The following is a 12,530-nucleotide window of genomic DNA, read 5'->3' as shown; positions in this document are numbered from 1 at the left end:
AACTCTCTGGCAAGCAAAGCATTGTATAAAGTTGTATAACAGCTTTATTATTTCTAATAAATTCAAAATAAAAAATACAATATAAATGTTTTCTTTTTTGAACATCATCTTTAGTGACATTATTGACCTGCTGGGAAGATTTGAGGACTGGCACTGGCCCTAAGGCAAATTGAGTTTGAGACCCCTGGTTTAGAGCATTCCCCACTGAATGGATCAAAATTCTGGGCAGCAGAGAATCTGGCCCTCAATTCTCCAAGAGGTTAAGGTACAAAGAAAAGCCCCATATTTTCAATAACTCTGAAGAACTGTGTTGGCTTTACAAAGGCTGGCTTTCGGCAGGCAATTTTTGCATTCAAATCTATTCATTTATCACATGCACTTACACTGTTCCCGTTCTTTCAAGAAAAAAAGTTTATTTTGGGTTCAAATCAAAATTAAGTGTTTTTAAAACTATTTCTATAACAAGGAGATACAGTTACTCTCATGCCTTATAATCACGCATCCTTTGGTCTTGCCACAAGCCCCTTTGTGGGCAACCATTTGCACCAGCAGTAAAGAATGATTACTTATCCTTTGGTGCGCATACGTGTGCAATCGGATTCTTCTGAATATCGAACTTCATTGGGGGAGGGGGAGCCTATACATATACCCCCTCATGCTCCCATATGAGGGCATAAAGAGTGAGCCAGCCACCACCCTCCCACAGTTCCCTCAACTCAAACCCTGTGATAACTGAAGGCTTCAAAAAGCAGGAATGGGAGGGGAGCTCCCACAGGTCATTGGATCCACACTGCCAAAAACATCTCAAAGAACCACAGTTACTGTAGGGTAAATAACCTTCCTTTATTTTTGAGTATGTGTCAGTATGGATTCCAGGTAAGCAAATGGCAAGCAGTATCCCTCTAGGAAGGTGGTAATGAGGAGTTCCAGCTAAATCACTTGAATAATGATTTTAGTACTGCTCTACCAGCTAAGTCCAAGCAAAAGATGTCTGACAGAAGTCCATGGGTTACTCTACATCATTGCTTTGCAGATATCTGATACTTGTCCATTTCTGATGCCGCCTGAGCTTTGGTGGAGTGAGTCTGATATATGATGGGAGAGGTATACCAGCCAACTGGTAACATGAGGAGATTCTTTGTGTATCCATTTTGAAAGTCATCTTGATGAGATGGCCTGACTTTTAGAGCGCCTGGCTATAATGAGAAATAGACAGGGCCACAGACTGAACAGTTTGATCCTCTCAACATAATAAAGCGAAGTCCTGGACACAGCTAGTACAGTAGAACCTCAGCGTTATGAACACCAGAGTTACAAATTGACACGTCAGCCATACACCTCATTTGGAACTGGAAGTACACAATCAGGCAGCAGCAGAGAAGGAAAAAAGCAAATACTGTGTTAAACCTAAACTACTAAAATAAAAAGAAAAGCAGCATTTTTCTTGTGCACAGTAAAGTTTCAAAGCTATATTAAATCAACGTTCAGTTGTAAACTTTTGAAAAAAACAACCATAATGTTTTGTTCAAAGTTACGAACATTTTAGAGTTACAAATAACCTCCATTCCCAAAGTGTTTGTAACTCTGATGTTCTACTGTATAGGCAATTTCTTTTCTCCCAGTGCCTAGTATGGTTTCAGGAAGAAGAAAGGTAGGTTGATTAACTGGTTTAGATGAAAATCTGAGACCACCTTGGGAATGAATTTCAGATGAGGTCTTGCACCATCTTGTCTCTGTGGGGTGTTGTATACGGGAGCTCAGCGTAAGTGCCAGAAGCTCTCACACTCTTCTGGCCAAAGTAATAGCCATGAGGAAGATTAACTTCAGTGCATGTCAGGAGCATTCTGAGAGGTTCCATGAGGCTTGGGAAAATTTGGTTGAGCTCCCAGGCAGGAATAAATTCTTCACACAGTTGGTAAGTATTTATTCCCATGGAGGAACTCTGATACGGTCAGATGAGAAAAGAGAACTGTGTAAGTGAACAAAAAGTAAAATTATTGCGAAGTGGATCTTAACAGAACTGAATGAAAGACCAGCCTTCTTCCAGAGCAACAGATACTCAAGGATCTCCAGTATCAAGACCTGAACTGAATCCAGACCACGTTGATGTGCCCACGTTGAAAATGTCTTCTATTTAGAAGAGTAAGTCTTTCTGGCTGACATTTTCCTGTTTTGTATCAAGATTTTCTGGACGCAGTGACTTTGGGTCTGGATAGAGTAGCTGTCGCAGCCAGACCTAATGGTCAGAGCCAGAGTCCATAGTCATGAGACAGGAGTCAAAAGTCAGGATACAGGGATCAGAAGCAAGAGACAAACTTGAGATCAGAACCATGAGTCAGGAACCAGAGTCATGCCGGCTCAGGATACTAGGAGGTTAGAGGCTGGAGAAAAAACTGGAGATCAGGAACCACAAATCAGATGCCATGAGTCAAGCCAGGTCAGGATGCTGAAAAAAAAAAAAAATCAAGCCAGGGGAGCAGGAAGCAGAAGGCACACTGTCTGGGACAGGGTGAAGCCCAGTTGTTGAAACAGCTTCCTGGTCCTGCTGTTGGCTTAAGTACGGCCAACAGCTCTGGGACTCTGCCAATAGGACCCCAGGGGCAGAGCCTCAAACTGGAGCTGGGTTTCATGGATCCTAGGTAAGCAGTTGTCAGTAGGCTATCAGGTGGAGGTTTGGAGCGTGGCCACTCCCATTAACAGACCCAAGTTTGAGACAGCGGGTCATGACAGTAGCTGTCAATAGTGTTGGAAGATCAGGTGCAGGCAGTCCAGAAACTAAATGTATATCTGTAACAGTTCTGTCATCCAAAACTGCCTCTGCCAGTATGGAGCTTACATTAATAGATTCTAGGTACAGAAATTTTCACTCCCCTACCACAGCCAGCCAGATGGGGATTTGAACCCAAGGCCTCTAGCATTGGGAGCAGAATCCACGTTCCTACCCCATCAGGCCATCTAGGAGAACATTAGTGCTTTTTCTCCTCAGATTTTGGAACTCACCCTGAATATCAGAAAAATCAGTGGAAAGGCATATAGGAGGCCTTGGGACTACTGAAGAAGGAGGCATCTAGTATCAAGCCCAGACTCAGGCATGGTCTGGAATAGTTCTAATCATTGGTGGGAAATAGGTACTGTAACAAAGGAATATCAGACCTCTGATGGACATCTGCAGTGACCACTCAAGAGAAATTACAGATGGTCTACTCAGAAAATCTACCAAGTTAACTCCTGGGAAGTGAAAAGCCATGGGGGTAAACTTTTGTAGGTGGCACCATTGCTTGGGTTTCATATCTTCCAGACAGAGGAGAGAGAGGCTTGTGCCTCCTGGCTTGTTTATCCAGAGCATGGCAGAGGTGTCATCTGCCAGGACGTGCACTGTGGAATTTTGAAAAACAGATAAAACTGTCATGGATGCTACCCTGATGTCTCTGAGCTCCAGAACATTGATGTGGAGCTCCTTGTTTTCTGGAGTCTAGGTCCTTTGCATTTGTAAGTGACCCAGGTTGGCTCCCCACCCTGTCCCTGACGCATCCATGATTAAAGTCCTTGTCAGAGAGGTGGCAGAAGAGCAGTACCCTTCCACACGTTTGTGGGTTCCTTCCACCATCTCAGTTCAGTAACAATGTAAGGTGGACTCATGACCTTCTTGCTCATTTGGTGTTCTGCAGGGAAACCAAGCAATATGAGCCAAAGTAGGAGCAGTCACAGATGAAATCTGGCAAGTGGCATCACATATGTGCACACTAACATATGGCCTAGCAGTCCCAGACACATGTGGTCATGTTTGAGTCTTTCTTGAGCCCTAGTGATTGCACTGACAGAAGGTAGGCTATCTTCGGGAAGGTACGCCTTCATCGACCTGGAGTCAACAAAGGCTCCTATGAACTCTATCATCTACAGTGGCAAGAGAAATGATTTTTTGTAGTTCACCAGAATGCTCAATTGAGATAACAGGGAGATGGCATAATTCCAAGCTTGCCGCCATCTCCTGCTAGGATCTTCCCTTGATCAGTCAATCCTCCAGGTAAAGGTAACAGTGAATGCCCCTTCTTCTGAGACATGTCACTATTACTGATAGGCACTTTGTGAAGACTTTCAGAGTTGTGGAGAGTCCAAATGGCAGTACCTTGTGCTGGTTATGACTGGGCCAGATGGAGGCTACATGGAAATATACATCTTGCAAGTCAAGAGTTGCACACAATTCTTGAGCATGACGTGATGGAATTAGAAAGTGTTACCATCCTGATTCTGAGGCAGCATTTGTATTTGTTCAGTCTCCTCAGGTCTAGGATAGAACAAAACAACAAAAAAAACCTGTCTTCAGGATAAGAAAATATCAGGAGGAGAAGTCTCTTCCCTGAACTCTTGCACTATGACTTCTACAGCTCCTACACACAACACTTAAACAGGCTGTCATGATAAGAAGTCCCTGAAAAGGAACAGGGAAACAGGGTGGATAGGAGGCATGCATTGGAAATGCTCCCGCAGGCAGGTGTGGGGGGGAGGTGGGGAGGCAACCCTCCAAAGTTTGGGGACTGTTGTCTGGATGGCCTCCACTTCAGTAAAAGAGGGACCAATCTCCCTGTGGACAGGCTGGCTAGAGTAGTCTGCAGGGGGTTAAACGAATAGCAAAGAAGAGGGTAAAAAGAGGGAAGATACGAGCACTCAGTTAGCACAAAATCAATATGTTGAGAACAAATTTAGTCAAGAGCCCAAAGGACATGAAGAGAAGAAATTTCTGAATTGCCTACACACGTGTTGGCAAACAAGAGGAATTGTTCATGAGCATAAATTTGATCTAGTTGGTATTACTTAAATCTGGTGTGACGATTCACGATTGGATGTTAAAATCAACGGTTATAATCTATTTAGGAAGTACAGAGTGGGCAAAGGGGGTGTGTGGAGTGGCTCTCTACATCAAAAATGGGATTACTTGTTTCCAAGTCACTAACAACTTGGAAGAAAATGATCTCCAATGCTTATGGATCAATGTCCTAACAGATAAAGCGTAAGATGAGCTATTAGTTGGTGTCTGCTGCAGACCACCAAATCACACTAGGGAACAGGATATGACCACTTCCTTGCGCACCTGTCTATACGGGGAAAAAAAACCTGCGCGATCACGTGGGTCCTTCAATTTGAGTGACGTGTGCCAATACTAAAACACTCTTGGAATTTCTAAATGTTATAGATTACAATTTCCTAACTCAAAAAGTTTTGCACGCAACACGGGGAAACTATGTTAGACCTTGTTCTAACAAAGAGGAACTGACCACAGAACTAAGAGATAATGGTAGCTTAGATACAAGCCAGAGATGGTAAGGCTCAAAACCGCTCCACCCTTTATGCCCTCACACCAGAGCATGAAGAGGCTCAGGGTGCATGCACAGTTCCAATGGACATTGCTATTCAAAAGAATCCAATCTTGGGCACATGAGGTATATGCACACCTACAATGGGATCCACACTGACATATACTCAAAGAACACTGAACTACAACAGTACCAGCCATTACCCTCTCCCGTAAAAATCTACCTCCTTGGGCTTGATGAGCATGACCTCATACCACCCACTCTGAAAAAGTGTGACTGCACAGTTCTTACCTTATACAAAAAGTTTTATCCTTGTGAGTTCAGTTTATGAAAAAAAATTAAATAATCTTTATAAAAATAAAGATGAAGAGATTCAACCCTGAATCAAACTATAAAAATAAATAAGCCACAGCACTACCCTCCCAGGCATAAACCTGAACAAACAGGCTTTACACTGTGTTCTAAAGGCTAAACTGATGTGATTTTGTCAGACCCGTGGGAGAAAGAATGCAAGAGTTGAATGACCCTATACTGAAAACTTTGCCTCCAGCTCCCAGGCTTTCAAAGTGAGACATGATTAGCAAGAAGTTACCAGTTGAGCGCCACTGTGTGATGACCCAGAGGAGAATTATTCAGATAACTCAGACAAACATTGTGCTTAAAAAAATATAGTTCCTGAAGCACAGTGATAATATGCTTTCTATGGCTCAAACCAATAAGCAAGCAGACAGATGCATTCTGTACCACAAACTTCTAAGACACTTTAATCCCATGTCAAAACTTTCTATTGTCACTTACCTTCCAGAAGCTTATGATATCATTATGAATTAAGAAATAATAAATACAGAAGACAATATTGCTAAGAAACTGATCTGGTCTAAGCATTTGCTAAAAGAAAAAAAAATAGACTGAAGAAAATCTTGAACTATGTGGGAAATCTAAACAGACTTGCCTCTTAGCAAAGTATTGAGCAAAATGTTAATTACATTAATTCAGTATTTAAAGAGAAAAAAGCCTTCCATTAGAACAGACAGGTGACAGCCCTTTTGCTGATACACCATGTAAATAAGAGAATATTACTGCTTCAGTACAAAGAACTACTTACTGTCTCTAAGAGTTTCCCAAGCCCACTGATCATTTTTGAAGAAGAGGTGTCGTTTGATTTCTTCTACACCATTTCGTCCTAACCTCACTTCCCTGTAAACAAATGTTTAAAAACAAACAAAAACAAAAAAACACCATGTAAGATTTTTCCTTTCCTTTAACGAGGTCAAATATCCTAGAGTTTAGAGGTGAGAGTCTACATCTGCCAACTAAGGGCAGTATAAAAGCTCTAGTTTCTCTGAATTTGTAACACAGAATGCCCTATACCAGCACAAGTAGGTTCATGGCGTTTCTTCCCTTCATCCCATAATGCAATCTGGTCTTAGGTCTTGTCTACCACAGGAAAGTTTTACTAGTTATACTGATATAGTCGTATCTGTAGAACATCGCTCTCTTTCCCCACCCACCCCCATATATATGGGCTCTCATTCAGGTATAGCTATCGCATTTTTGGTTTAGCTTAAACCAAATATGCCAGAGTTATAAGTGACATAAGCTAAACATACTAACCAACGAACTCCACTCTTATTCTACAATTAGAGTACCTAAAAGGAGATGTTATACTGATACAATTATATTCATTTAAATTCACACCTTTGGGCATACAAAATAAATTTTTAAATGTAGACAAGGCCTTATGCTATCAAATTTGCAGCTAAAGAAGTGTCCCTTTAATTTAAGAAACTGGGCCCAATTATTCTCTCACTTCCATTGTTTCAGAGTAACAGCCGTGTTAGTCTGTATTCGCAAAAAGAAAAGGAGTACTTGTGGCACCTTAGAGACTAACCAATTTATTTGAGCATGAGCTTTCGTGAGCTACAGCTCACTTCATCGGATGCATACCGTGGAAACTGCAGCAGACTTTATATACACAGAGAGATCATAAAACAATACCTCCTCCCACCCCACTGTCCTGCTAGTAATAGCTTATCTAAAGTGACCATCAAGTTGGGCCATTTCCAGCACAAATCCAGGTTTTCTCACCCTCCACCCCCCTACACACAAACTCACTCTCCTGCTGGTAATAGCCCATCCAAAGTGACCACTCTCCCTACAAATGTGCATGATAATCACGGTGGGCCATTTCCAGCACAAATCCAGGTTTTCTTACCCCCCCACCCCCATACACACACAAACTCACTCTCCTGCTGGCAATAGCTCATCCAAACTGACCACTCTCCAAGTTTAAATCCAAGTTTAACCAGAACGTCTGGGGGGTGGGGGGGGGTAGGAAAAAACAAGGGGAAATAGGCTACCTTGCATAATGACTTAGCCACTCCCAGTCTCTATTTAAGCCTAAATTAATAGTATCCAATTTGCAAATGAATTCCAATTCAGCAGTTTTTCGATGGAGTCTGGATTTGAAGTTTTTTTGTTTTAAGATAGCGACCTTCAACTTCAAATCCAGACTCCAGCGAGAAACTGCTGAATTGGAATTCATTTGCAAATTGGATACTATTAATTTAGGCTTAAATAGAGACTGGTAGTGGCTAAGTCATTATGCAAGGTAGCCTATTTCCCCATGTTTTTTCCTACCCCCCACCCCACCCCCCGGACGTTCTGGTTAAACTTGGAGAGTGGTCAGTTTGGATGAGCTATTGCCAGCAGGAGAGTGAGTTTGTGTGTGTATGGGGGTGGGAGGGTGAGAAAACCTGGATTTGTGCTGGAAATGGCCCACCTTGATTATCATGCACATTTGTAGGGAGAGTGGTCACTTTGGATGAGCTATTACCAGCAGGAGAGTGAGTTTGTGTGTGTGTTTTCTGGAGGGGGGTGAGGGGGTGAGAGAACCTGGATTTGTGCAGGAAATGGCCCACCTTGATTATCATGCACATTGTGTCGAGAGTTGTCACTTTGGATGGGCTATTACCAGCAGGAGAGTGAGTTTGTGTGGGGGGGGGTGGAGGGTGAGAAAACCTGGATTTGTGCTGGAAATGGCCCAACTTGATGATCACTTTAGATAAGCTATTACTAGCAGGACAGTGGGGTGGGAGGAGGTATTGTTTTATGATCTCTCTGTGTATATAAAGTCTGCTGCAGTTTCCACGGTATGCATCCGATGAAGTGAGCTGTAGCTCACGAAAGCTCATGCTCAAATAAATTGGTTAGTCTCTAAGGTGCCACAAGTACTCCTTTTCTTTTTGTGACTTCCATTGTTGTAAATCAGTAACTCCATAAAAGTCAGTTTCATTTGCTGTAGGTGAGAGGAAAATCAGGATCATTATCTCTTGTCCAAGTTCTTTACGATATAAACAGTATTCACTGACAGCATTCACACACTTTCAGAAAGAGCAGAACCAACCAATCAATAACACTGCTCCATATGACTCAGTCAACTTTCCTATGCAGCATTTCCATGTGCAGACCACTGCTACTTGGCTACAATGCAAAAGAAAATGAAAAAGACAGGTAAAAAAGAAAACAATAAAAAGAGGGGAGAGGGAAAAGGATTGAGAAGGCAAGACAAGGAAAAAAACGACAGACCGAGAAAGATGAAATGAGAGGAAGAGAAACAGACAATATTAGGGCAGAGGTAATGGCAAGGATAAAAACTAACACTGGTACTCCACATACAATGTTCACTTTAAAATTGAAATAAATTATTACAATTAGATTTTTTGTAGTCCACCAGACTACCATAAAATAAAATGTTACCCTTATAATAATCTAAAAATTTTTAAATACAATTTTTTCTTACTTCAGAACTTAAGATTCTCTCTTCTCTTGCCGTATACTTACCTAGATATTTGTTTACACTGTTGGAGCCTGGATAACATTTAACCCCATGCTCTCAAAATCCCACACTGAATTTGAAATGTCCAGAATTAACTTTCCTATTGTCTTTTTATGGAATTTAAAAGATTGATTTCCCAACTATGTTTTCAATTAGTTCCCAGGTAAGCATGTAATTCTGTTTTTAAGCGTTATTAATTTACTCTAAAATCAAGCAACTTCCATTTAGCAATGTAGCAAGTGCTATGTCAAATTAACAATTTAAAAGTTTCCATGATGAAAAACACTTCTCATGTGTACAAACTGTGAATTAAATGCGAATTTAAGATAGGAATGCCAAATTGACATTTCAAGTCTATTTTTATTTGCAAGCCCTATTGATGAGAGTGGAATAACATTTGAGATGCTAGCAACTGAACCAACAAAATTCTCTGGTTCCATTGCCCTTATCACCTGGGGAATCAGAATATCACACACACACAGTCTTTACTTTTTAAGGGAATGTGAGTTGGTTTTTGTAACTTAAAAGAAAAGCCTATCGAAGCTTATAGTGAAGAATAAGATTAGATGAGACTAAATACGCAGGCTGTCTGTTTTAAAGGGCTCAGATTTTCCTAGATGCGATAGCTGATGGATTCCTTCAACAAGTAGTTGCTGAACCGACTAGAGGGGATGCCATTTTAGATCTGGTCTTGGCGAGTAATGAGGATCTCATAGAGGAAATGGTTGTAGGGGATAATCTTGGCTCAAGTGATCATGAGCTAATTCAGTTCAAACTGACTGGAAGGATTAACAAAAATAAATCTGCAACTAGGGTTTTTGATTTCAAAAGGGCTGACTTTCAAAAATTAAGGAAATTAGTTAGGGAAGTGGATTGGACTGAAGAATTTATGGGTTTAAAGGTAGAGGAGGCCTGGGATTATTTTAAATTAAAGCTGCAGAAGCTATCGGAAGCCTGCATCCCAAGAAAGGGGAAAAAATTCATAGGCAGGAGTTGTAGACCAAGCTGGATGAGCAAGCATCTTAGAGAGGTAATTAAGAAAAAGCAGAAAGCATATAGGGAGTGGAAGAAGGGAGGGATCAGTAAGGAAAGCTACCTTATTGAGGTCAGAATATGTAGGGATAAAGTGAGACAGGCTAAAAGTCAAGTAGAGTTGGACCTTGCAAAGGGAATTAAAACCAATAGTAAAAGGTTCTATAGTCATATAAATAGGAAAAAAACAAAGAAAGAAGTGGGACCGCTAAAAACTGAGGATGGAGTGGAGGTCAAGGATAATCTAGGCATGGCCCAATATCTAAACAAATACTTTGCCTCAGTCTTTAATAAGACTAAAGAGGATCTTAGGGATAATGGTAGCATGATAAATGGGAATGAGGATATGGAGGTAGACATCACCATATCTGAGGTAGAAGCGAAACTCAAACAGCTTAATGGGGCTAAATCGGGGGGCCCAGATAATCTTCATCCAAGAATATTAAAAGAATTGGCACAAGAAATTGCAAGCCCATTAGCAAGAATTTTTAATGAATCTGTAAATTCAGGGGTTGTACCATATGATTGGAGAATTGCTAACATAGTTCCTATTTTTAAGAAAGGGAAAAAAAGTGATCCAAGTAATTATAGGCCTGTTAGTTTGACATCTGTAGTATGCAAGGTCTTGGAAAAAATTTTGAAGGAGAAGGTAGTTAAGGACATTGAAGTCAATGGTAAATGGGACAAAATACAACATGGTTTTACAAAAGGTAGATCGTGCCAAACCAACCTGATTTCCTTCTTTGAGAGAGTAACAGATTTTTTAGATAAAGGAAACGCAGTGGATCTAATTTATTTAGATTTTAGTAAGGCGTTTGATACTGTGCCACATGGGGAATTATTAGTTAAATTGGATAAGATGGGCATCAATAGGAAAATTGAAAGGTGGATAGGGAATTGGTTAAAGGGGAGACTACAACGGGTCCTACTGAAAGGTGAACTGTCAAGTTGGAGGGAGGTTACCAGTGGAGTTCCTCAAGGATCAGTTTTGGGACCAATCTTATTTAATCTTTTTATTACTGACCTGGGCACAAAAAGTGGGAGTGTGCTAATAAAGTTTGCAGATGATACAAAGCTGGGAGGTATTGCTAATTTAGAGAAGGACAGGGATACCCTACAGGAGGATCTGGATGACCTTGTAAACTGGAGTAATAGGAATAGGATGAAATTTAATAGTGAGAAGTGTAAGGTCATGCATTTAGGGATTAATAACAAGAATTTTAGTTATAAGCTAGGGACGCATCAACTAGAAGTAACGGAGGAGGAAAAGGACCTTGGAGTATTGGTTGATCATAGGTTGACTATGAGCTGCCAATGTGATATGGCTGTGAAAAAAGCTAATGTCGTCTTGGGATGCATCAGGAGAGGTATTTCCAGTAGGGATAAGGAGGTTTTAGTACCGTTATATAAGGCACTGGTGAGACCTCACCTGGAATACTGTGTGCAGTTCTGGTCTCCCATGTTTAAGAAGGATGAATTCAAACTGGAACAGGTACAGAGAAGGGCTACTAGGATGATCCGAGGAATGGAAAACTTGTCTTATGAAAGGAGACTCAGGGAGCTTGGCTTGTTTAGCCTAACTAAAAGAAGGTTGAGGGGAGATATGATTGCTCTCTATAAATATATCAGAGGGATAAATACCAGAGAGGGAGAGGAATTATTTAAACTCAATACCAATGTGGACACAAGAACAAATGGATATAAACTGGCCACTAGGAAATTTAGATTAGAAATTAGACGAAGGTTTCTAACCATCAGAGGAGTGAAGTTTTGGAATAGCCTTCCGAGGGAAGTAGTGGGGGCAAAAGATCTATCTTGCTTTAAGATTAAACTCGATAAGTTTATGGAGGAGATGGTATGATGGGATAACATGGTTTTGGTAATTAAATATTCATGGTAAATAGGCCCAATGGCCTGTGATGGGTTTTTAGATGGGGTAAGATCCAAGTTACCCGGGAAAGAATTTTCTGTAGTATCTGGCTGATGAATCTTGCCCATATGCTCAGGGTTTAGCTGATCGCCATATTTGGGGTCGGGAAGGAATTTTCCTCCAGGGCAGATTGGAAGGCCCTGGAGGTTTTTCGCCTTCCTCTGTAGCATGGGGCACGGGTCACTTGCTGGAGGATTCTCTGCTCCTTGAGGTCTTCAAACTACAATTTGAGGACTTCAATAGCACAGATATAGGTGTGAGGTCTTTTTTAGGAGTGGTGGGTGAAATTCTGTGGCCTGCATTGTGCAGGAGGTCAGACTAGATGATCATAATGGTCCCTTCTGACCTAAATATCTATGAATCTATGAATCTATGAAAAATCTTTTTTTTCTGTAATGTTTTGTTCCAACTAGTAAAT

General features: G+C 41.1%; 1 protein-coding gene across 4 annotated transcripts in view; it reads right to left on the bottom strand.

The window, feature by feature from the left end:
- Positions 1-12,530, bottom strand: part of ROCK1 (Rho associated coiled-coil containing protein kinase 1) — a 182,150-nt gene that overhangs the window by 77,620 nt on the left and 92,000 nt on the right. For all 4 annotated transcript variants that reach the window (XM_073331427.1, XM_073331428.1, XM_073331429.1 and 1 more), the window contains exon 9: positions 6,418-6,509. In XM_073331427.1, coding sequence (XP_073187528.1) covers positions 6,418-6,509 — 92 coding nt within the window. The remainder of the gene's footprint in view (positions 1-6,417; positions 6,510-12,530) is intronic.

The sequence above is a fragment of the Lepidochelys kempii genome, chromosome 2 (assembly GCF_965140265.1).
Source record: "Lepidochelys kempii isolate rLepKem1 chromosome 2, rLepKem1.hap2, whole genome shotgun sequence".
In the NCBI taxonomy this organism is placed as follows: Eukaryota; Metazoa; Chordata; order Testudines; family Cheloniidae; genus Lepidochelys; species Lepidochelys kempii.
The sequence above is the reverse complement of the archived record's forward strand: the minus strand, read 5'-3'. Positions and strand labels throughout refer to the sequence as shown.